The sequence below is a fragment of the Neopsephotus bourkii genome, unplaced genomic scaffold (assembly GCF_033783945.1).
Source record: "Neopsephotus bourkii isolate Nb327-2 ecotype Australia unplaced genomic scaffold, CSIRO-AGI_Nbou_v1 NB_133, whole genome shotgun sequence".
In the NCBI taxonomy this organism is placed as follows: Eukaryota; Metazoa; Chordata; class Aves; order Psittaciformes; family Psittacidae; genus Neopsephotus; species Neopsephotus bourkii.
In genome coordinates this window covers 1-25,027 of record NW_026900650.1, presented here as the reverse complement: position 1 = coordinate 25,027, position 25,027 = coordinate 1, and the positions used below count along the sequence as shown (strand labels likewise).

Here is a 25,027-nt window from a genome sequence, read left to right as displayed (position 1 = left end):
GTGCTTGGAGCTCCCACCTGCAAAGCTGCCTTGGGCAGTTGGACACAACGGAGCCTGGTGGCTCCTGGAGACCTCCCATTGCTCATAGAGCAAACGTGTCCCACTTCAATGGCTTGGGACTGGGTGAGGTGCAGGCAGGGCAGTGTCAGCACTTGGGTGTCCATAGGGAATGGATGTATAGCCAGGATGGACCACAGGAGAACCAGGGGGGGGACACCACAAACGAGCATCCCTAAGGCAGGACAAGCCAGGGAGCATCTGCTTCTCATAGCAGCGTTCCCAGCTGGGGTCCATTGAGGACCTCCCTCCATTGATGCAGGATGGGATTGTCCTATGGGATGCTGGTGTGTGCTGGTGGTTTAGGGAGGGAGGTGGGGTGATGCTTGGCGTGCGCCGTGGTGACGATGGTTACTGATTGCTACCAACCTGTTCCCAGGTCACTTGCGGGAAGCCCCTTCCCCTCTCATGATGCATTCCCCACAGATGCCGCAGTTCCAGGGTTTGGTCCACCAGTCGCCACCTCAACAAACTATCCAGCCAAAAAAGCAGGTAAAAAGGGGGGAAAGGAGAGCACCCACCCGCAGGGTCCCAGCACCCAGGGACCAGCATCAGCCCCATCTCACCGGCTTGGGACCAAAGCACCAAAGAGGCCAGGGGCCAGCGGTTTGCAGTGGGATTTGGGGAGCAAAGGGGGTTGGGATTGAGGGCTGAGCATCACGGCACGGGTCTTGAGGTGGGTTTGTGCTGTGCTAGGAGATGAGAGCTGCCTCCGTCGTCCAGTCCCAACCCATGGTGGTGAAGGAGGAGAAGATGCATTCGCCCGTCATCCGTAACGAGACCTTCAGCCCCCCGTTGAGGCAAGATCCACCCAAACACCCGGAGAACATCAAACCCCCCGCTCACATCCCACAACGTGAGTGATTCCATGAGCTCATCCATGGGATCCATCCCATCTCATGGCCACCTGGTTCTGAGGGGGGGTGAGAAGCCATCACCCCTAACGCTGGTATCACCTCTGATTGCCTGGGGGGGCCTTGATAACCTCTGATGGGAGCTGTTGGTTTTAGGGACGGAGATGAAACCCATGGAAGGGGGAAGACCCGTTATCAGACCCCCGGAGCAGAACCCACCACCACCAGGAGTGCAGGAGAAGGAGCGGCAGAAGCAGGAGCCCAAAACCCCCGTTGCCCCAAAAAAGGTAAAAGATAGGGGAAAAAAAAGCTCCCCAAATTCAACATAAACGTCCTAAAATCGAGCAGGACCGTGGTGGGCACCGGGAGGTTGGCCAAAATTTGGTGGTTTCCACCTAATTCCATCTATAGAAGAGGCTTATAAAGATGGAGAGAAGCTTTTGAGCAAGGCCTGCAGGATTTAAGCATGAAGAGGGAAGAGGTAGATGAGATCTTTGGAAGTGCTTCCCTGGGAGGATGCTGGGACACTGGGATGGGGTGAATGGAGAAGGTTGGGATGCTCCATCCCTGTAGTGTTCAAGGCCAGCTTGGAGCAAGCTGCTCCATGGAAGGGGTCCCTGCCCATGGGGTTTGGAGCTGGATGAGCTTTAAGCTCCATCCCAACCCAACCCATTCCATGCTTCTCCCATTCCAAGTGTGCATGGGGAGCGTGAGGAGCCCCCTCCTTGGCTCCAAGGAAGGAGATGCTCCCACGTGGACGTTGCTCCACCACCATCCTCCACCCCTGGCTGGTTTCTCCCCATGGGACCAGCTCTGGAGCAGCTCTCACAAAGCCCCATCCTCCTCCTCCTTAGGACCTGAAGATCAAGAACATGGGGTCCTGGGCGAGCCTGGTGCAGAAGCATCCCACGACCCCGTCCTCCACGGCCAAGTCCTCCAGTGACAGCTTCGAGCAGTTCAAGAGGGCGGCCCGGGAGAAGGAGGAGAGGGAGAAGGCGCTGAAGGCTCAGGCGGAGCAAGTGGAGCGGGAGAAGGAGCGGATGCGGCGGGAGCAGGAGAGGATGAGGTGAGAGCAGCACCAGCACCAGTGTGGGTAAAGGGGGTTTGGGGGGGCCTCCCATTGGCCATGGGACTGGTCCGGGGTGTGAGTCTGTCTCAGGGCACTGATCCCATCCTGTGGCATGGATCTGAGGTGATCCCATCTCATGGCACAGATCTGATCCCATCTCATGGCACAGATCTGATCCCATCTCATGGCACAAATCTGATCCCATCTCATGGCACAGATCTGATCCCATCTCATGGCACAGATCTGATCCCATCTCATGGCACAGATCTGATCCCATCTCATGGCACAGATCTGGTCCCATCTCATGGCACAGATCTGATCCCATCTCATGGCACAGATCTGATCCCATCTCATGGCACAGATCTGCTCCCATCTCATGGCACAGATCTGATCCCATCTCATGGCACAGATCTGATCCCATCTTACGGCACAAATCCAGTCCCAACTCATGGCACAGATCGGATCCAGTCTGTTGCATGATCCAGCTTAGTGCCATGGATCTGATCTGATCCGTGGCATGATCTTGATCTTGTGGAATGAATCTAATCCCATCTTATGGCACAAATCCAATACCAACTCATGGCACAAATGGGATCCAGTCTGTTGCATGACCTGGCCTAGTGCCATGGATCTGATCTGATCCATGGCATGATCCCACCTCATGGCACAAATCTGATCCCATCTTATACCACAAATCAGATCCCAACTCAGGGCACAAATCTGATCCAATCTCTTGCATGATCCAGCTTAGTGCCATGGATCTCATCTGATCTGTGCCATGATCCCACCTCACAGCACAAATCTGATCCCAACTCATGGCACAGATCGGATCCAGTCTCTTGCGTGATCCAAATTAGTGCCATCGATGTGATCTGATCCATGGCATGATCTTGATCTTGTGGAATGAATCTAATCCCATCTTATGGCACAAATCCAATCCCAACTCATGGCAAAAATGGGATCCTGTCTCTTACATGATCCAGCCTTATAGCATGGATCTGATCTGATCCGTGGCATGATCTCGATCTCGTGGCATGAATCTAATCTCATGGCACAGATGGGATCCAGTCTCTTGCATGATCCAGCTTAGTGCCATGGATCTGATCTGATCTTGATCTCATGGCATGAATCTGCTCCAGTTCATGGCATGATCCCATCTCCAGACACAAATCCAGTGGGATCTGTGGCACAATCCCATCTGGTACCATGAATCTGACCCGCTCCTGTGGCATCATCTGCACAGATCCGATCCCACCCCATGGCACAAACGTGTCGCGCTCTCCCTCCACCCTCCATCCTGCTCCATGGCCCAACCTGTGCCCATCCCACACGCTCCCTAAACCCAATGGGATTCCACACCGCAACCCCATGCCCCCCATCCCCATTCCGCCCCGGAGCTGCCCCATCCCTGACGGCGCATCCCTGCGGGTTGGCAGGAGCCGGGAGGATGAGGATGCCATGGAGCAGGCGCGCCGGGTGCACGAGGAGGTGCGGCGGCGCCAGGAGCAGCAGCAGCAGCAGCAGCAGCAGCAGCAGCAGCAGCAGCAAGCGGCAGCAGCGGCAGCGGCGGCAGCAGCGGCTCCCCAAGCCCAGAGCTCCCAGCCCCAGTCTTCCCAGTCCATGTTGGATCAGCAGCGGGAGATGGCCCGGAAGCGGGAGCAGGAGCGGAGGCGCCGGGAAGCGGTGAGTGTGGAAATGCTTTGGTTGCAGGGGTGATGGAAGGATGGAAAATCCATAGGGAAGCATGAACGAAAATAAGGCTCAAGGGATTCCAAATGGGAATTCCAAATGGGAATTCCAAAAGGGAATTCCAAAAGGGATTCCATTTGGGAATGCAAAGGAAAATCCCTCCTTGGGGGCGTTGGGAAATCCCCGGAGATGGTGGAAAATCCCAAGGGAGACTGAAAACATCCCTGAGGATGCTGAAAAGTGTCCAGGGATGCTGGAAAGGAATGCCTTGGGATGCTGGGAATGCTAAAACATCCCTGGGGATGCTTAAAGATCTCCTTAGGGATGCTGGAATGCTCCAGAATCCCCCAAGTTACAAAGAAAAACCCTTTGAGAATGGAAATGACAAAATGTGTGAATTCCAAAAAAAAAAGACCCCAAACTCTGGGAATGCTGGAAAGATTCCTGGGAATGCCAAAAAAAAAAAATAATCCTTGGGGATGGTGAAAAAATCCCTGAGGACACCCAAAAATCCTTGATGTTGCCAAGAAAAAACCCTCTGAGAGCGTTAGCAAACACCCAGGAAAAAAAACATGGGAATGCCAGAATCTGGGAATGGCAAAAAATCCCTGGGAACGCTGAAAAATCCCTGTGGAAAATCCTTGGGAATAGTGAAAAATGACTGAGGACACTCAGAAACCCCCTGTGAGAATGTTAAAAAGCGACAGCGTCAAAAAGAAATCCCAGGAATGGTGGAAAAATATCCTGGGAATGGTGCAAAAATCCTTGGGAATGGTAAAAAAAAAAAGCTGGGATCCTAAGAAATTCTTCAAGCTCCCTAAAGAGCGCTTTGGGAATATAAAAAAACTCCAAAAATACCCACTAAAAAACCCTTGGAATGGTAAAAAAAAAAGCCGAGATCCTAAGAAGTTCTCCAAGCTCCCTAAAAAGCTCTTTGGGAATATAAAAAAAACTCCAAAAATACCCACTAAAAAACCCTTGGAATGGTAAAAAAAAAAGGCTGGGATCCTAGGAAATTCTCCAAGCTCCCTAAAGAGCGCTTTGGGAATATAAAAAAACTCCAAAAATATCCACTAAAAAACCCTTGGAATGGTAAAAATAAATCTTGGGAATTCCTGACGCCATTTTCCTTTCCCTTGCAGATGGCGGCGACGATCGACATGAATTTCCAGAGCGATTTATTGGCCATCTTTGAGGAAAACCTTTTCTAACGGCGCCGGCGGCTCCGGGTTTTGTTCCTCCCGATTTGACTCTTTCCAAGGAAAAAAAAACTAAAAAAAAACCAGAAAAAAATTCCCAGAAAAAAAAAAGGGAAAAAAAAATCAGAAAAAAAAAAAAATCCACAAAAAATTTTCTCTTTTTTTCCCTCCCCCCACAAAACAACAAAAAAAAAAAGATGGAAAAGTCAAAACTTCGGACTCTCCGTTAAGTGTTAATGCGGGAGCGGGATCGTCCGGCGCGGCCATCCCCGGGATGCCGGGAATTCTCCTTCTTTTCCCCCGTTCTTCCCTCTTTTCACACCGAATCCCTGAAAAATAGCAAAAAACCACCACAAACACCCCCAAATCGTATAAATCATCCAAAAAAGGAAAAATATTTCAAATCCAATCCCAGTGGAAAAGCTCCATCCGGATGCGAATCCGCTGGGAAAAGGCCCCTCCCCCCCTCCCCTTCCCAGTGTATATTCCGGGTTTATTTTTATTTGGGTGGGGGTTTTTTGGGTTGTTGTTTTTTTTTTTTTTTTCTTTTTTTTTTTCACGTATTTTGGAGAAAAAAAAAAACCAAACCAACAACGACAAGAAAAAAAAAAGAATTTCTTTTCGGAATTCAAAAAAGGTTCAAAACGGCGGCAAAATGGGATGGGAGGGGGAGGGGCGGTGGGAGGAGGATGAGGGGGGATGGGGGAGGGGAGACCCTTCCCTCCACACACACACACATTTTGGACGGTTTCCTCCTTTTTTTCCTCCTTTTTCAATCTTTTTCTCCAATTTTCCCAATTTTTTCCCAGCTTTTTCCTACTTTTTCTGTTTTCCTCCTTTTTATTCCCCAATTTTTCCTCCGTTTTTTCCTTTTACCCAGTTTTTTCCCTCTTTTTTTCTCCTTTCCCTCTTTTTTAAACTTTTTTCCTCCTTTTCCCCCTTTTTATTTTTCCATTGATTTCCCCCCTTTTCCCTTTTTCCCCTCTTTTTCCATTTTTCCCCATTTTCCTCCTTTTTGCCTTTTTTCTCCTTTAATTTTCATTTCCCTTTTTTCTCCTGTTTATTTTTTTTCTGGTTTTCCTCCTGTTTTCCTCTTTTTTCCTTTTTTTCCTTTTGGTTTCCTTCCTGTTTTTCCTTTTTTCTTATTTTCCTCTCTTTTTTCCTCCTTTATTTCTCTTTTTCCCCTCATTTTCCTCCTTTTTCCCCCATTTTCACTTCTTTCATTTCTTTTCCTCCTTTATTTCTCTTGTTCCCCTCATTTTACTCCTTTTCCCCCCATTTTCATTCTTCTTTATTCCTTCCCTTTTCCTCCTTTATTCCCCCTTTTCCATCTTTTCCCCTCATTTTCCTCCTTTTCCCCCCATTTTCATTCTTTTCTTTCCTTTTCCTCCTTCCTTCCCCATCCCCCCCCCAGGAGCTCCCTTTTTGCCCATTTCCTCCCGATTTCCCCCCAAAGTCGCCGGTTTCTCCCATGGTTTTTTTGTATGATTTCAATGGTTTTCCCGCTCCCGGCGGGGCTCCAGCCCATTCCCGGCATTCCCGAGCCCTGGAGCGGAGCCTCCCCCCCCCCATTAATGTTATTATATTATTATTATTATTATAATTATTCCTGGCCGGAGCCGCTCGGATCCGAGCCCGGAGCCGGAGCCGGGGCCAATGCTGATGCTGATGATGGAATAAACGCAGCTCTTTTGGTTTTGTATAAAACAAGCCACGGGATTGGCCGCTTCTTCCAACCAGGGGGCGGGGCTTGGGGAAAAGGGGCGGGGCCAGTGCGGGGGTGGGGTCTTGCTTAACCCGCCCTCCATTGGGGTCATCCCCGACATCCAAACGTTGGGAAATGGGGATTTGGGAATTTAAAGATTGAGTTTGGAATTGGGGGTTAAATTTGAGGGGGAAGGGTGAAATTTGGGGGTTAAATCTGAAATTTGAGGCTGGAGTCTGAAATCTGAGCGTTAAATCTAATCTGAAGGTTAAATTATAAAATTTAGGTTGGAATTTGAAAATTCAGGGTTAAAATTTGAAATTTTAGGGCTAAATATGAAAATTGAGGCTTAACATTGAAATGTGGGGGTTAAATCTGAAATTTGAGGGTTGAGTCTGAAATTGAGCGTTTAATCTGAAGGTTAAATTATAAAATTTAGGTTGGAATTTGAAAATTTGGGGTTAAATTTGAAATTTTAGGGTTAAATACAAAAAATGAGACTTAACATTGGAATGTGAGGGTTAAATCTGAAATTCAAGGATAAAATTAATTTGAAGGTTAAATTAGAAAATTCAGATTGAAATTTGAAGTTTCAGGCTTCAGTTTGAAAGCAGGCTGAATGTGAGAGGTAAATGTGAAATTTGGGGATTAATTTCAAGGTAAAAATAGAAAATTGAGGATTTCCTTTTGAGATTTGGGGGTTAAACTTTTCATTTGAGATTTAAATTTAAAATTTAGAAGAAAAGGAGGAAAACGGGGAAAAAAGGGAAAGGGGAAAAAAATATGGGTTAAAAAGGGTTTGAAAGTGGCAGAAAAAAGGTGAAAAGGGGTTAAAAACAAGGAGAAATTGGTTTAGAATAGAGTAAAAGGGAAAAAGATGGGAAAAGAGCAGAAATGGTCAAAAAGGAAAGTGCAAAAAAGGGAGGAAAAGAGAGAAAAGCCGAAAATGGTACAAAAAAGTTTAAAAAGGTGAAAAATTGGGGAAAAACGCTCCAAGGGAGGAAAGAAAAAAAAAGTTTAAAAAAAGGAAAAAAAGAAAGGAGGAAAACAAAAAAAAAACCTGGAAAATGGCCCCAAAAAGCCCCAAAGTTGGGACCTTTTCCCTTCCCCCTCACGTGACCTCTGCCCCGCGCTCCCATTGGCCGCCGCCTCGCTCTGCCCCGCCTCTCTGGCTCTGACCAATGAGCGGGGAGGGGGGCGGGGCCGGGCGCGGCCGAGCTCGGGCGGGCGGAGGAAGCGGCGCGAGAAGGTCGGGGGGGGGGGCGGAGGGGGGCGGGGACCCTCTTGTGTCGCGACAGGGAATCCTCCTCCCCCACCCAGTGCTGTCGCGACAGGGGCGGAGCCGTGACCGGATACACGGGGATGGGGGGAGGGGAGAGGGGGGTGGCGGGGACGGGGGGGTCAGGACAAGGGCACGGGGTGGGGGGGGGGATACGGGACAAGGGCACCCCCATGGCGGGACCCCATAGAATGGGAACCAGGCGGTGGGGACACCATGGGATGGGGTCAATGGGATGGGAGCACCATGGAAATGGGGGAACCATGGGATGGGGTCACCATGGGATGGGGACAAAATGGGATGGGGTCAGTGGGATGGGGACACCAGGGGATGGGGACACCATGGGGATGGGGCCAATGGGATGGGGGCACCATGGGGATGGGGTCAATGGGATGGGGACACCAGGGGATGGGGACACCATGGGGATGGGGCCAATGGGATGGGGATACCATGGGGATAGGGTCAATGGGATGGGGACACCATGGGATGGGGTCAATGGGATGGGACCACCATGGGGATGGGGACATCATGGGATGGGGTCAATGGGATGGGGTCAATGGGGGGGGGGGGCACCATGTGGATGAAGTCAATGGGATGGGACCACCATGGGATGGGGTCAATAGGATGGGGTCACCATAGGGATGGGGTCATTGGGATGGGACCATCATGGGGATGGGGGCACCATGGGATGGAGCTGCCCCACGTTGCCCCATGCCCCCTGCAGGTCCCGGCCATGCTCCTGTCCCTGTGCTCGCTGCTGCTGGCTCCCACCCGGCTGCTCTTGGCCGTGTCGAGCCTGGTGGCCCGGCTGGGGGTGGCGGTGGCCACGGTGGCCTCGGCGGTGGCCTACGGGCTCTGGGGCCTTTGGGTGCTGCTGCGACGGGGACCCAGGGCCACCTTCGGGCGGCGGGTGCGGGACCGGCCCCCCCCCGGCCTGGCCGATGGCACCTATGGGGAGCACAAGTACCTGCGCCTCAAGGTGGGGGGGACTTTTGGGGGGGTCTTGGGTGGTTTATGGGGGGTTGGGGGTCCAGGGAGGGGGGTTATGGGGTGGGGGCTGGTTTTGGTATGGGGGCACCCCACTGACCCACACCCCCCCCCCCCCCCGCCTTAGGACTCGGGGTTGATGCTGCACTACGTCACCCGGGGTCCCGCCACGGCCCCATTGATGCTGCTGCTCCACGGCTTCCCCCAGAACTGGTGGGTACCAACATGGTGGCACCGCCATCATCATCGTCTTCATTGTGGTCACCAACACCCGCATCATGGTCACCATCGTCATCATCATGGTCACCATGGTGACCATCACCATCACCATGATGGTCATCATGGTCATCACCATCATCACCATGGTCATCATGATCACCATGGTCATCATGATATCATGGTTGTCATGATCACCACCATCATTACCATGGTCATTATGGTCATCATGATATCATGGTCATCATGATCACCACCATTATCATCATGGTCATTATGGTCACCATGGTCATCACCTTCATCACCATGGTCATCATGGTTCCCATGGTCATCATTGTCATCACCATCATCATCATGGTCATCATCATCACCATGTTCATCATGATATCATGGTCATCATGATCACCACCATTATCATCATGGTCATTATGGTTACCATGGTCATCATCATCACCATGGTCATCATGATATCATGGTCATCATGATCACCACCATTATCATCATGGTCATTATGGTCACCATGGTCATCACCTTCATCACCATGGTCATCATGGTTCCCATGGTCATCATTGTCATCACCATCATCATCATGGTCATCATCATCACCATGGTCATCATGATATCATGGTCATCATGATCACCACCATTATCATCATGGTCATCATCATCACCATGGTCATCATGGTCCCCATGGTCATTATAGTCATTATGGTCCCCATGGTCATCATCATCACCATGGTCATCATCATCACCATGGTCATCATGATATCATGGTCATCATGATCACCACCATCATCACCATTGTCATTATGGTCACCATGGTCATCACCATCATCATCATGGTCATCATGGTCCCCATGGTCATTATCATCCCAATGGTCATCATCATCATCATCACCATGGTCATCATGGTCTCCATGGTCATCATGGTCCCCATGCTCATCATGGTCCCCATGGTCATCACCATCACCATGGTCATCATGGTCCCCATGGTCTCCACCATCACCATGGTCCCCACGGCCCCCACCATCACCCCGGTGACCACCCCCCTCCCGCCAGGTTCTGCTGGCGTCACCTCCTGCAGGAGTTCGGTTCCCGGTACCGGGTGGTGGCCCTGGACCTGCGCGGTTACGGAGCCTCCTCCAAGCCAGCGGGCCGGGACTGCTACCGCCTGGAGGCGCTGCTGGACGACGTGCGCCAGGTCATCGAGGCGCTGGGCACCCCCAATGGGCCCCACGGAGCCCCCGGGGCGCCCCCTGCGCCCCCCAAGTGCATCCTGGTGGGGCACGACTGGGGGGGGGTCCTGGCCTGGGAGTTGGCCGCCGGGCACCCCGAGCTGGTGGAGAAGCTGGTGGTGATGGACGCGCCGCACCGCGCCGTCATGGCCGGTAAGGGGGGGATGGGGGGGGTTTGGGGCCTCCATGGGGGTGATGGGCGTCATCGTGGAGACATGGGGGGGGGGGTGTCTTGTGGTTGATGTCATTGGGTGGCCTCCCGTGGCCAATGGCATTGGGTGCCATCCCATGGTCAATGTCATTGGGTGCCATCTGTTATGGCCAATGGCATTGGGTGCCCTCCCATGGTCAATGGCATTGGGTACCATCTCTCATGGCCATCCTGTTGGGTACCATCGGGTGCCACCTCTCAGGGCATTGCCCCTGCCATGGCCCCCCCCCCCCCCATCCCATCCCATCCCATCCCATCCCATCTATCCCATCCTATCCTATCTATCCCATCCCATCCCATCCTATCTATCCCATCCCATCCCATCCCATCCCATCCCATCCCATCTATCCCATCCTATCCTATCTATCCCATCCCATCCCATCCTATCTATCCCATCCCATCCCATCCCATCCCATCCCATCCTATCCCATCCCATCCTATCCATCCCATCCCATCCCATCCTATCTATCCCATCCCATCCCATCCCATCCCATCCATCCCATCTATCCCATCCCATCCTATCCAATCCCATCCCATCCTATCCAATCCCATCCCATCCCATCCCATCCCATCCCATCCATCCCATCCTATCCATCCGTCCCATCCCATCCATCCCAACCTCATCCCATCCATCCCATCCAATCCTATCCATCCTATCCCATCTGTCCTATCCATCCCATCCCAACCTCATCCCATCCATCCCATCCCATCCATCCCATCCCATCCATCCCATCCCATCCCATCCCATCCCATCTATCCCATCCCATCCCATTCCATCCCATCCCATCTATCCCATCCTATCCTATCTATCCCATCCCATCCCATCCCATCCCATCCCATCCCATCTATCCCATCCCATCCCATTCCATCCATCCATCCCATCCATCCATCCATCCTTCCAATCCTATCCCATCTATCCCATCCCATCCCATCCTATCTATCCCATCCATCCTATCCCATCCCATCCCATCCCATCCCATCCCATCCTATCCTATCCCATCCCATCCCATCCCATCCTATCCCATCCCATCCTATCCCATCCATCCCATCCTATCCCATCCCATCCTATCCCATCCCATCCCATCCTATCCTATCCCATCCCATCCCATCCTATCCCATCCCATCCTATCCCATCCCATCCATCCCATCCCATCCCATCCCATCCCATCCCATCCCATCCTATCTATCCCATCCTATCCATCCATCCTATCTATCCATCCCATCCCATCCCATCCTATCCCATCCATCCCATCCCATCCCATCCCATCCATCCATCCATCCATCCTATCTATCCCATCCCACCCTATCCCATCTATCCCATCCCATCCCATCCCATCCCATCCCATCCCATCCCCATCCCCATCCCATCCCACCCCATTTATCCCCTCCCACCCCTCTTTGGGTGCAGGCTTCACCCTGGGCCACCCCACTCAGCTCCTGCGCTCCAGTTACGTCTTCCTGGCCCAGTTGCCCTGGCTACCGGAGCTGCTGCTCTCCCTGGCGGACTTCGAGGTGGGCCCCATCCCCACGTCCCCCCCATCCCCTGCTCCCCGTCCTGAACCCCAGGAGCTCCTCCAGCCCCACCGGTGCCCACGGTGGGGCCGTGGCTCCATGGGCACCCCCTATGGCCCCCATTGGGTGCTCTGCAGTTGGTGAAGCTCATCCTGAGCGGGGCATGGACCGGGATCCAGAGCCCCGGGCGCAGCCTCACGGAGCAGGAGCTCGAGGCCTACATCTACAGCCTGGCCCAGCCCGGGGGGCTCAGCCCCCCCCTGCATCACTACCGCAACCTCTTCAGGTTGGGGGGACCCCGCTGGGTGCTGATGGGTGGGGGGGGGGGGGATGGGATGGGGGGCACCAGTGGGAGATCAAACTCAAGGGGGATTCTTGGGGTGGTTCTGGTTGGGTGCTCTTGGGTTGGGTGTTGTGGGTTGATGGGATCCCATTGGGGTGCTCTTGGGTTGGGTGCTCTTGGGTTGGGTGTTATGGGTTGATGGGATCCCATTGGGGTGCTCTTGGGTTGGGTGTTGGTGGTGGGGTCCCATTGGGTGCTCCTCTTTGGAATGGTTCCAGTTGGGTGCTCTGGGGTTGGGTGTTATGGGTTGGGTGTTGTGGGTTGGTGGGATCACATTGGGTGCTCCTCTTTGGGATGGTTCCAGTTGGGTGCTCTTGTGTTGGGTGTTGTGGGTTGATGGGATCCCATTGGGGTGCTCTTGGGTTGGGTGTTATGGGTTGATGGGATCCCATTGGGTGCTCTTGGGTTGGGTGTTGTGGGTTGATGGGATCCCATTGGGTGCTCTTGGGTTGGGTGTTGTGGGTTGATGGGATCCCATTGGGTGCTCTTGCGTTGGGTGTTGTGGGTTGATGGGATCCCATTGGGGTGCTCTTGGGTTGGGTGTTATGGGTTGATGGGATCCCATTGGGTGCTCTTGGGTTGGGTGTTGTGGGTTGATGGGATCCCATTGGGGTGCTCTTGGGTTGGGTGTTGTGGGTTGATGGGATCCCATTGGGTGCTCTTGGGTTGGGTGTTGTGGGTTGGTGGGATCCCATTGGGTGCTCTTGGGTTGGGTGTTGTGGGTTGGTGGGATCCCATTGGGGTGCTCTTGGGTTAGGTGTTGTGGGTTGATGGGATCCCATTGGGTGCTCCTCTTTGGGATGGTTCCAGTTGGGTGCTCTTGGGTTGGGTGTTGTGGGTTGATGGGATCCCATTGGGGTGCTCTTGGGTTGGGTGTTATGGGTTGATGGGATCCCATTGGGTGCTCTGGGGTTGGGTGTTGTGGGTTGGTGGGATCCCATTGGGTGCTCTTGGGTTGGGTGTTGTGGGTTGGTGGGATCCCATTGGGTGCTCTTGGGTTGGGTGTTGTGGGTTGGGTGTTACTGGTTGGGTGCTGGTGTTGGTAAGGTACCATTGGGTGCTTCTCTTTGGGATGGTTCCAGTTGGGTGCTCTTGGGTTGGGTGTTGTGGGTTGATGGGATCCCATTGGGGTGCTCTTGGGTTGGGTGTTGTGGGTTGATGGGATCCCATTGGGTGCTTTGGGTTGGGTGTTATGGGTTGATGGGATCCCATTGGGGTGCTCTTGGGTTGGGTGTTATGGGTTGGTGGGATCCCATTGGGGTGCTCTTGGGTTGGGTGTTGTGGGTTGATGGGATCCCATTGGGTGCTCTTGGGTTGGGTGTTATGGGCTGATGGGATCCCATTGGGTGCTCTTGCATTGGGTGTTATGGGTTGATGGGATCCCATTGGGGTGCTCTTGGGTTGGGTGTTATGGGTTGATGGGATCCCATTGGGTGCTCTTGGGTTGGGTGTTGTGGGTTGGTGGGATCCCATTGGGTGCTCTTGGGTTGGGTGTTGTGGGTTGATGGGATCCCATTGGGTGCTCTTGGGTTGGGTGTTATGGGTTGATGGGATCCCATTGGGGTGCTCTTGGGTTGGGTGTTGTGGGTTGATGGGATCCCATTGGGTGCTCCTCTTTGGGATGGTTCCAGTTGGGTGCTCTTGCGTTGGGTGTTATGGGTTGATGGGATCCCATTGGGTGCTCTTGGGTTGGGTGCTGTGGGTTGATGGGATCCCATTGGGTGCTCTTGGGTTGGGTGTTGGTGGTGGGATCCCATTGGGGTGCTCCTCTTTGGGATGGTTCCAGTTGGGTGCTCTTGGGTTGGGTGCTGTGAGTTGATGGGATCCCATTGGGGTGCTCTTGGGTTGGGTGCTCTTGGGTTGGGTGTTATGGGTTGATGGGATCCCATTGGGGTGCTCCTCTTTGGGATGGTTCCAGTTGGGTGCTCTTGGGTTGGGTGTTATGGGATGGGTGCTATGGACTGGTGGGGTCCCACTGAGTTGTTCCTCTTTGGGTTGATCTCACTTCGGTCCATTGGGGACGCTCCCATTGGTGATGCTCCCATTGGAGATGCTCCCATTGGAAATGCTCCCATTGGAAATGCTCCCATTGGTGATGCTCCCAGTTGGGTGCCCCATTGGAGATGCTCTCATTGGTGATGCCCCCATTGGAAATGCTCCAATTGCTGATGCTCCCATTGGAGATGTCCCATTGGAGATGCTCCCAGTTCAGTGCCCCACTGGAGATGCTCCCATTGGAGACATTCCCAGTTGGGTGCCCCATTGGAGATACTCCCATTGGAGATGCTCCCAGTTGGGTGCCCCGTTGGAGATGCTCCCATTGGTGATGCTCCCAGTGGTGATGCTCTCATTGGTGATGCCCCCATTGGAGATGCTCCCATTGGAGATGCTCCCAGTTCAGTGCCCCACTGGAGACGCTCCCATTGGAGAGGTTCCCAGTTGGGTGCCCCATTGGATATACTCCCATTGGAGACTCTCCCACTGGGGACGCTCCCATTGGAGATGCTCCCAGTTGGGTGCCCCATTGGTGACGCTCCCATTGGAGACGCTCCCGGTTGGGAGCCCCATGGAAGCTCCTCCCCCTGTCCCCACAGGGGCACCCCGATCCCGCGGGAGCCGCCCCCCATCGCCACGCTGCTGCTGTGGGGCGGCCACGACGCGCTCCTGGACCCACGGCTGGTGCCGTCCCTGCGCCGGTGCCTGCGGCCCAGTGCCCGCCTCTGCCTCCTGCCCGATGCCAGCCATTGGCTGCCCGAGGACCAACCCCGCGCCCTCGCCCGCCTCATCCAGGACTTCCTGGATGGGGGCAGCCTGCACCCATAGGGGCACCCATGGGTGCTCCCCATAGGTACCCATGGGTGCTCCCCATAGTGGTACCCATGGGTGCTCCCCATAGCGGTACCCATGGATGCTCCCCATAGCGGTACCCATGGATGCTCCCCATAGAGGTACCCATGGATGCTCCCCATAGCGGTACCCATGGCTGCTCCCCATAGCGGTACCCATGGATGCTCCCCATAGTGGTACCTATGGATGCTCCCCATAGCGGTACCCATGGATGCTCCCCATAGAGGTACCCATGGGTGCTCCCCATAGCGGTACCCATGGATGCTCCCCATAGAGGTACCTATGGATGCTCCCCATAGAGGTACCTATGGATGCTCCCCATAGAGGTACCTATGGATGCTCCCCATAGTGGTATCCATGGATGCTCCCCATAGCAGTACCCATGGGTGCTCCCCAAAGCGGTACCCATGGATGCTCCCCATAGTGGTACCCATGGGTGCTCCCCATAGCGGTACCTATGGATGCTCCCCATAGTAGCACCCAGGGGTGCACCCATAGTGGTACAAAAGGGGGTTTCCCCACAGCAACATCTGGGGGGGGGGGGGGGGGGGGGGGAAGAGGAGAAGGGTTGGGGGGAGACAATGGTGGAGTGGCAGGACCTCAACATCTGGATGGGGACCTCAGCATCTGGATGGGGACATCAGCATCTGGATGGGTACCCCAACATCTGGGTGGGGAGCGCAACATCTGCATGGGGACCTCAACATCTGGATGGGGACCCCACCATCTGGATGGAGACCGCAACATCTGGATGGGGACCCAACATCTGGGTGGGGAGCACAACATCTGCATGGGGACCTCAGCATCTGGATGGGGACCCCAGCATCTGGATGGGGACCTCAGCATCTGGATGGGGACCGCAGCATCTGGGTGGGGAGCGCAACATCTGCATGGGGACCTCAACATCTGCATGGGGACCTCAGCATCTGGATGGGGACCCCAATATCTGGATGGGGATCCTAACAGCTGGATGGGGACCCCAGCATCTGGATGGGGCCCCTTGCTCCCAAGTGCCTTCAATAAAGCCGGGTGTCGCCGCATTAGGCCGTGGGTGCCACCCATGGGTGCTGGTGCCGAGTCCTGGGTCACTGCCAGCACCCTTGGGTGCCAGAACCAGCCCCGGGGGGGTGGGGGATGGGCGAGGGGGGGGGAATGGGTGCCGGGGGGGGGGGTGCTGGTGTTGGGGCCCCTCCCCCCTTTAATCCTCTTCGGACCTCGCGGCGGCTCCAACCGGTGCCGGGGATTAACGGGGGAGGGGGAAGAGGGGGGCCCAGGGCTGCCCCTCCCCCCCCCCCAACCGGGCCCGTCCCCCCCCAGCTCCCAGCTGAACCGGTTGAACCGGATGAACTGGGCGGGGGGAGGGGCCGGGGAGGGCCCAGCGAGAGCACCTGCGGCCCCGCCCCCACCTGGGGAGTCCCCAGAACCCCAAACCCATCCCCCCCACATCCCATATCCCATTTACCCCATACCCCATATCCCATACCCCATACCCCATATCCCATACCCCATACCCCATACCCCATATCCCATACCCCATATCCCATACCCCATATCCCATATCCCATACCCCATACCCCATATCCCATACCCCATACCCCATACCCCATACCCCATATCCCATATCCCATACCCCATACCCCATACCCCATACCCCATATCCCATACCCCATATCCCATACCCCATACCCCATACCCCATACCCCATATCCCATATCTCATACCCCATATCCCACGTCCCTCCTGTCCCCTTCACATCCCCCGTGCCCCCCCCCCGTGTCCCTTGTCCCGTTGCCATGGCCACTGGTGGAAAATAGGACACGGGGAGGGGCTGCGGGGGGGACATGGACACGGGGGGGCACCGGGGCATGGACACGGACACCCAGTGCTCCCAGTGCTCCCAGTGCTCCCATTAACCCCAGAGCCTCCATAAGGGACTGCTCCCTATTAGCCCCAGTGCTCCCAGTAACCCCAGAGCCTCCGTAAGGGACTGCTCCCTATTAGCCCCAGTGCTCCCAGTAACCCCAGAGCCTCCGTAAGGGACTGCTCCCCATTATCCCCAGTGTTCCCCATTAGCCCCAGTGCTCCCAGCGTTCCCAGTGCTCCCATTCCCCCCAATCCCCCCATTGCTCCCAGTTCCCCCCCAGACCGCTCTGCTGCCTGCAGCGTTCCCGTTACTACCAGTGTCCCTCATTGACTCCCATTGCCCCCATTAACCCATTGCCCCCCATTGCCCCCATGACCCCCATTACCCCCATTGTCCCCATTGCCCCCATTACCCCCATTGCCCCCATTACCCCCATAGACCCCCATTGCCCCCATTACTCCCATTGCCCCCCATTACCCCCATTGTCCCCATTACCCCCACATTACCCCCATTGCCCCCATTACTCCCAGTGTCCCCCGTTCCCACCCCCCCCCAGCCCCGCCCCACCGGGAGCAGCAGTGGGCGGGGCTCACCTGCGGTCACGTGCCCGGGCCCCCCCCCCTTCCCCTCTCCCCTCCCCTGCACCTGGCGCTCCGCTCTCGCTCCCACCCGGGGCCGCGCCCGCCTCCGAACCCCCCCGACCCCTTCCGAACCCTTCCGAACCCCTCCGAGCGCTCCCGAACCCCCCCCGAGCGCTCCCCAACTCGCTCCGAGCCCCCCCTCCTTCCCCGAGCCCCTCCGAGCCCCTCCGAGCCCCCCGAGCTCCACCCGAGGGGACCCGAACACCTCCGAACCCCCCCCCCCCGAGTGAAGCCGAACCGGACCCGACCGGACCGGGCCGGGCCCCGCGATGGTGGCGGCTCCTCCGGCCGCGGCCGCCGCCATGCGCCGGGAGCTGCTGGGGCCCGAGATCCGCCCGCTCGACCGGTACGACGGGGCCCGGGCCCGCACCGCAGCCAGCATCGCCTGGGCCATCGCCGCCAGCTACGGGGGTGCGGGTAAGGCCGGGAGTGGGCACCGGAGGGGGGCCGGGGGGATGCAGGTACCGGGGGTGGTGGTACCGGGATGCTGGTACAGGGGATGGTGGTACCGAGGGGATGCAGGTACCGGGGATGGTGGTACCGGGGATGGTGGTAGCGAGGGGATGCTGGTATAGGGGGAATGCTGGTACCAGGGATGCTGGTACCGGGGCGATGCTGGTACCGGGATGCTGGTACCGGGATGCTGGTACCGAGGGGATGCTGGTATAGGGGGGATGCTGGTACCACGGATGCTGGTACAGGGGATGGTGGTACCGAAGGGATGGTGGTACCGAGGGGATGCTGGTATAGGGGGGATGCATTTACTGGGATGCTGGTACCGGGGATGGTGGTACCGAGGGGATGATGGTATAGGGCGGATGCTGGTACCGGGGATGGTGATACCGAGATGCTGGTACCGAGGGGGTGCTGGTACAGGGGGGATGCTGGTACTGGGGATGCTGGTACCGAGGGGATGCTGATACCGAGGGGATGCTGGTACTGGGGATGCTGGTACTGAGGATGCACCTTGCACCGGGCAATGGAGGGTGAAGGGGGCCCGAGGGGCCCCGGTGAACCGGAGTTGTGGGCGGTGCAGGTGGTTGCTACCGGTTATGGGGTGTCCAGGTCTATGGGGGGGGAAGGGGTCTGGTACCGGTTATGGGGTGTCCGGTAACGGGAGGGGGGGTCCCAATTGGGGGTTTTCCCCCCCTCCCCCCCCAGTGCTTTTGTTGCAGCCTGGGGGGGGGGATGTGACGTCATGGGTGTGACACCGCCTCGTGACGTCACAGGGCGGGATTCCCCCCCCCCGTCGGCGCCGCCTCTTGCGGTGTTGGGGGGGGAACCCCCAAGCCCCCGCCAATGTCCCCATCCCCCCCCCCCTCCCGCTTTAGCTCCGCCCCCCCCGGTCAAAGTCCTCCCCCTCCCCCCTCCCTCAGCGCCCTTTGGCCGGGGGGGGGGGGGGGGGGAGGGGCGCTTTGAAGCAGCACCCGCGGGGTCATGGGGAGGGCATGGGGGGGGTTGGGGGTGACACCGACTTGTGGGGTGCAGGATGGGTGCTGGGGGTGCCATTAGTTGGGTGCTATGGGTGCAGGATGGGTGCTGTGGGTGCAGGATGGGTGCTGTGGGTGCAGGATGGGTGCTGGGGATACCATCAGTAGGGTGCTGTGGGTGCAGGATGGGTGCTGTGGGTGCAGGATGGGTGCTATGGGTGCAGGATGGGTGCTGGGGATACCATCAGTAGGGTGCTATGGGTGCAGGATGGGTCCTATGGGTGTAGGATGGGTGCTGGGGATACCATCAGTAGGGTGCTATGGGTACAGGATGGGTGCTGTGGGTGCAGGATGGGTGCTATGGGTACAGGATGGGTGCTGGGGATACCATCAGTAGGGTGCTGTGGGTGCAGGTGGGTGCTGTAGGTGCAGATAGGTGCTATGGGTGCAGATAGGTGCTGTGGGTGCAGGATGAGTGCTGTGGGTGCAGGATGGGTGCTGGGGATACCATCAGTAGGGTGCTGTGGGTGCCATGGGGTGGGTGCTGTAGGTGCAGGATGGATGCTGTAGATGCAGCTAGCTGCTGGGTTGGGTGCTTGCAGGACGGGTGCCATGGGTTGGGTGTGGGTGCTGAGTGGGTGCTGTGGGTTCAGGGTGTGCGCTGGGTGGGTGCCATTGGTTGGGTGTGGGTGCAGGGTGGGTGCTGTGGGTGCCATGGGGCTCTCCACGACCATTGGGGGTCTCTGTAGCCTTGGATCCATGGTCATTGATTCATGGTGGGGTCTCCATTGATGGGGTCTTGGCCATTGGGGTCTCCATTGACGGGGTCCTGGCCATTGGGGTCTCCATTGATGGGGTCTTGGCCATTGGGGTCTCCATTGATGGGGTCTTGGCCATTGGGGTCTCCATTGATGGGGTCTTGGCCATTGGGGTCTCCATTGATGGGGTCTTGGCCATTGGGGTCTCCATTGATGGGGTCTTGGCCATTGGGGTCTCCATTGATGGGGTCCTGGCCATTGGGGTCTCCATTGATGGGGTCTTGGGCCTCCACTGATGGGGTCTTGGGCCTCCACTGATGGGGTCTTGGCCATTGGGGTCTCCATTGACGGGGTCTTGGCCATTGGGGTCTCCGTTGATGGGGTCCTGGCCATTGGGGTCTCCATTGATGGGGTCCTGGCCATTGGGGTCTCCATTGATGGGGTCCTGGCCATTGGGGTGTCCATTGATGGGGTCTTGGCCATGGGTAGATCCCATGCCATTGAGTGGGTCCATGGTGGGTCCATGGATAGGTCCAAGCCAATGAGAGATCTGTGCTGTCCCAATGGCATCCCATAGGGGATGTTCCCGAGGCGCTGCAGTGGGATCCAGGGTATCCCCCTCTCCCTGTGCCCTGTATCCCATAGGGAATGTGCCTGAGGAGCTGTGGGAGCTGTTCCATGGTGTCCCCATGATGTCCCCATGGAGGCACTGGGATGTCCCTATGGTGTCCCTATGGTGTCCCTATGGTGTTCCTATGGTGTTCCTATGGTGTTCCTATGGTGTCCCTATGGTGTCCCTGTATCCCATAGGGAATGTGCCTGAGGCACTGTGGGAGCTGTTCCATGGTGGCCCCATGATGTCCCCATGGAGGCCCTGGGATGTCCCTATGGTGTCCCTATGGTGTCCCTATGGTGTTCCTATGGTGTCCCTATGGTGTCCCTATGGTGTCCCTATGGTGTCCCTATGGTGTTCCTATGGTGTCTCCATGGTGTCCCTATGGTGTCCCTGTATCCCATAGGGAATGTGCCTGAGGCACTGTGGGAGTTGTTCCACGGTGTCCCCTTGGTATCCCTATGGTATCCTTGGGGTATCCCCATGGTATCCCCCTGGTACCCCCATGGTATCCCCATGGTATCCCCTGGTACCTCCATGGTATCCTTATGGTACCCCCATGGTATCCCCCTGGTACCCCCATGGTATCCCCCTGGTACCCCCATGGTATCCCCCTGGTAACCCCATGGTATCCCCATGGTAACCCCATGGTATCCACATGGTATTCCCATGGTACCCCTATGGTATCCCTATGGTGTCTCTATGATATCCCCATGCATCTTTATGGTATCGCCATAGTACCCCTATGGTATCCCCGTGTATCTCTATGGCATCCCCATGATAACCCCATGGTGTCTCTATGATGTCTCTATGGTATCTCTATGGTGTCTCTGTTGTACCCCTATGATACCCCTATGGTGTCTCTATGGCACCCCTGTGATACCGCCATGGTACCCCTATGGTGTCTCTATGGTATCCCCATGGTATCTCTATGGTGTCTCTATGGTATCTCTATGATATCTCTATGGTATCTCTATGGTATCTCTATGGTGTCTCTATGGTATCTCTATGGTGTCTCTATGGTATCTCTATGGTATCCCCATGGTGTCTCTATGGTGTCTCTATGGTATCTCTATGGTGTCTCTATGGTGTCTCTATGGTATCTCTATGGTATCTCTATGGTGTCTCTATGGTATCTCTATGGTGTCTCTATGGTATCTCTATGGTGTCTCTATGGTATCTCTATGGTGTCTCTATGGTATCTCTATGGTATCTCTATGGTCTCTCTATGGTGTCTCTATGGTATCTCTATGGTGTCTCTATGGTGTCTCTATGGTGTCTCTATGGTATCTCTATGGTCCTGTCTCTATGGTGTCATGGTTCTCTATGGTTCTCTCTATGGTGTCTCTATGGTATCTCTATGGTGTCTCTATGGTCTCTATGGTGTCTCTATGGTATCTCTATGGTGTCTCTATGGTATCTCTATGGTGTCTCTATGGTTCTCTATGGTGTCTCTATGGTATCTCTATGGTATCTCTATGGTCTCTCTATGGTGTCTCTATGGTATCTCTATGGTGTCTCTATGGTCTCTCTATGGTGTCTCTATGGTATCTCTATGGTATCTCTATGGTCTCTATGGTGTCTCTATGGTGTCTCTATGGTATCTCTATGGTATCTCTATGGTCTCTATGTGTCTCTATGGTATCTCTATGGTATCTCTATGGTGTCTCTATGGTATCTCTATGGTGTCTCTATGGTCTCTCTATGGTGTCTCTATGGTGTCTCTATGGTATCTCTATGGTGTCTCTATGGTCTCTATGGTGTCTCTATGGTATCTCTATGGTATCTCTATGGTCTCTATGGTGTCTCTATGGTTCTCTATGGTGTCTCTATGGTGTCTCTATGGTCTCTATGGTGTCTCTATGGTGTCTCTATGGTATCTCATGGTGTCTACTCTATGGTGTCTCTATGGTATCTCTATGGTCTCTATGCTGTCTCTATGGTATCTCTATGGTGTCTCTATGGTCTCTATGGTGTCTCTATGGTCTCTCTATGGTCTCTATGGTCTCTATGGTGTCTCTATGGTGTCTCTATGGTATCTCTATGGTGTCTCTATGGTATCTCTATGGTATCTCTATGGTCTCTATGTGTCTCTATGGTCTCTATGGTCTCTATGGTCTCTATGTGTCTCTATGGGTCTCTATGGGTCTCTATGGGGTCTCTATGGTCTCTACGGATCTCTATGGTCTCTCTGATGTCTGTGTGTCTCTATGGTATCTCAATGGTCTCTATGGTCTCTATGGTCTCTATGGTATCTCTATGGTCTCTATGGTCTCTATGTGTCTCTATGGTATCTCTATGGTACCCCCATGCTGTCTCTATGGTATCCCCCCATCACCCCCGGTCCCCCCTATCCGTTACCTCTCCCTTCCCTCCCCGCAGGGAACGTTCCGGAGGCGCTGCGGGAGCCGCTGCAGCGGGGCCGCCTGGTGCCGGCCGTGGCTCGGGCCCTGTCGGCCCCGGGGCTCTACTGCAGGGCCTGGGCCTGGGCCTTGCGGGCGCGGCCGCCCCCGGACACGGCGGCGCTGCTGGAGCTGCTGCGGCAGCGCGGGGACGGGCCCGTGCTGAGAGAGCGCCCCCTGCAGGCGGCGGACCTCAGGCCGCCCCTCGACATCGTGAGTGAGGCCGGGGGGGAATGGGGTAATGGGGGGTAATGGGGGCAATGGGGGTAATGGGGGAATGGGGGAATGGGGGCAATGGGGAGAATGGGGGGCAATGGAAATGTGGCAATGGGGACAATGGGGCGCAATGGGGAGAATGGTGGCAATGGGGGACAATGGAAATGGGGCAATGGGGGTAATGGAGGCATTGGGGGTAATGGGGGTCAGTGGGAGAATGGGGGAATGGGAGACAATACGGTAATGGGGGCAATGGGGGCATTGAGGTTAATGGGCATAATGGGAGCAATGGGGTAATGGGTGCAATGGGTGCAGTGGGGGTCAATGGGTACAATGGGTGCACTGGGGGTCAATGGGTGCACTGGGGTCAATGGGTGCCCTGGGTACAATGGGGGTCAATGGGTGCACTGGGGTCAATGGGTGCACTGGGGTCACTGGGTGCACTGGGGGTCAATGGGTACAGTGGGTGCACTTGGGTGCACTGGGGTCACTGGGAGTCAATGGGTACAATGGATGCACTGGGTGCACTGGGTACAATGGGTGCATTGGGTGCACTGGGGTCAATGGGTGCACTGGGGGTCAATGGGTACAATGGGTGCACTGGGTACAATGGAGTCAATGGGTGCCCTGGGTACAGTGGGGGTCACTGGGTGCACTGGGTACAATGGGTGCCCTGGGTACAATGGGTGCACTGGGTACACTGGGGTCAATGGGTACCCTGGGTACAATGTGTGTCAATGGGTACAATGGGGGTCAATGGGTACAATGGGGGTCAATGGGGGTCAATGGGTGCACTGGGGTCAATGGGTGCCCTGGGTGCCCTGGTCCCACGTGATCTCCCACTGCCCCCCTCCCCCCAGGACGCCCACCTCACCCTCATCGACTCCCTCATGGGTGCCTTCGTGGCCGAGGCCACGCGGGGCTTGGGGTGCCCCCCGGGAGCCCCCCCCGGGCCCGAGGGCTGGGAGCAGAAGATCCTGTGCTGGTTGGATACGGTATGGGGGGGGCTATGGGGGGGTGGGGGGGATGGGGGGCTATGGGGGGTATGGGAATGTATGGGGGTCGGGGTATGGGGGTGTGGGGGGGTTGGGGTTATGGGGGATGGGGGGGGATGGGGGTATGGAGGGGCTATGGGGGTTCATGGAGGGGCATTGGGGGGGTATGGAGGGGCATTGGGGGGGTATGGGGGGCTATGGGGGGCTATGGGGGGGATGGATTGGGGGTTTGGGGGGCTATGGAGGGGCATTGGGGGGGTTATGGAGGGGCTATGGGGGGTCTGGGGGCCTATGGGGGGCTATGGGGGGGTATGGAGGGGCTATGGGGGTCTGGGGCTATGGGGGGCATGGGGGGGTATGGGGGTATGGGGCTATGGGGGGGCTATGGGGGGGTCTGGGGGCTATGGGGGGCTATGGGGGGCTATGGAGGAGCTTTGGGGGGCTATAGGGGGTTTAGGGGGCTATGGGGGGGCTATGGGGGGGTATGGAGGGGCTATGGGGGGGTTATGGGGGGTTTGGGGGGCTATGGAGGGACATTGGGGGGGTTATGGAGGGGCTATGGGGGAGTCTGGGGGCCTATGGGAGGGCTATGGGGGGTATGGGGGTATGGGGGGTCTATGGAGGGGTATGGGGGTCTATGGGTGGGCTATGGGGGGATATGGAGGGGCTATGGGGGGGCTATGGGGGGGTCTGGGGGGCTATGGGAGGCTATGGGGGGCTGTGGAGGAGCTATGGGGGGCTATAGGGGGTTTAGGGGGGCTATGGGGGGGCTATGGGGGGGCTATGGAGGGGCTATGGGGGGGCTATGGGGGGCTATGGGCGTCTATGAAGGGTCTATTGGGAGCTATGGGAGGTCTATGGGGGGCTATGGGGTGTCTATGGGGCAGGCCTACAGGCTATCTATG

At 56.1% G+C, this 25,027-nt stretch overlaps 3 protein-coding genes and 1 long non-coding RNA gene across 5 annotated transcripts in view; all 4 read left to right on the top strand.

Annotated features, from left to right (window-relative positions):
• Positions 1 to 4,970, top strand: part of BRD4 (bromodomain containing 4) — a 49,295-nt gene extending 44,325 nt beyond the window's left edge. For both annotated transcript variants that reach the window (XM_061368036.1, XM_061368046.1), the window contains exons 17-22: positions 437 to 549; positions 754 to 913; positions 1,068 to 1,198; positions 1,766 to 1,977; positions 3,417 to 3,663; positions 4,812 to 4,970. In XM_061368036.1, coding sequence (XP_061224020.1) covers positions 437 to 549; positions 754 to 913; positions 1,068 to 1,198; positions 1,766 to 1,977; positions 3,417 to 3,663; positions 4,812 to 4,880 — 932 coding nt within the window. In that variant the 3' untranslated portion in view covers positions 4,881 to 4,970. The remainder of the gene's footprint in view (positions 1 to 436; positions 550 to 753; positions 914 to 1,067; positions 1,199 to 1,765; positions 1,978 to 3,416; positions 3,664 to 4,811) is intronic.
• Positions 4,971 to 7,757: 2,787 nt separating this feature from the next.
• Positions 7,758 to 15,636, top strand: EPHX3 (epoxide hydrolase 3). Its single transcript, XM_061368057.1, has 8 exons — positions 7,758 to 7,822; positions 8,577 to 8,831; positions 8,967 to 9,052; positions 10,115 to 10,443; positions 11,910 to 12,013; positions 12,151 to 12,299; positions 14,951 to 15,226; positions 15,603 to 15,636. The coding sequence occupies exons 2-7, from the start codon at positions 8,586 to 8,588 to the stop codon at positions 15,177 to 15,179; spliced, it is 1,143 nt and encodes a 380-aa protein (XP_061224041.1). The 5' UTR covers positions 7,758 to 7,822; positions 8,577 to 8,585; the 3' UTR covers positions 15,180 to 15,226; positions 15,603 to 15,636.
• A 2,325-nt stretch (positions 15,637 to 17,961) lies between these two features.
• On the top strand, positions 17,962 to 24,122 carry LOC133220212 (calmodulin-regulated spectrin-associated protein 3-like; the record flags this gene model as incomplete). Its single annotated transcript, XM_061368152.1, has 3 exons — positions 17,962 to 18,125; positions 22,892 to 23,124; positions 23,988 to 24,122. Coding segments are annotated over exons 1-3 (516 nt in total), but the record flags the coding sequence as incomplete, so codon positions are not given.
• Positions 19,272 to 19,896, top strand: LOC133220154 (uncharacterized). Its single transcript, XR_009727650.1, has 3 exons — positions 19,272 to 19,316; positions 19,575 to 19,593; positions 19,719 to 19,896. It is a non-coding gene; the product is annotated as an uncharacterized LOC133220154 (long non-coding RNA).
• Positions 24,123 to 25,027: the final 905 nt, after the last annotated feature.

What these genes read in the sequence shown, in the direction of transcription:
- EPHX3 (XM_061368057.1), top strand. Translation starts at nt 8,586, where the DNA reads ATGCTCCTGTCCCTGTGCTCGCTGCTGCTGGCTCCCACCCGGCTGCTC. An exon ending in CACGGCTTCCCCCAGAACTG is followed by an intron (nt 9,053 to 10,114) that starts GTGGGTACCAAC and finishes CCCTCCCGCCAG; the next exon opens with GTTCTGCTGGCGTCACCTCC. An exon ending in GCACCGCGCCGTCATGGCCG is followed by an intron (nt 10,444 to 11,909) that starts GTAAGGGGGGGA and finishes CTTTGGGTGCAG; the next exon opens with GCTTCACCCTGGGCCACCCC.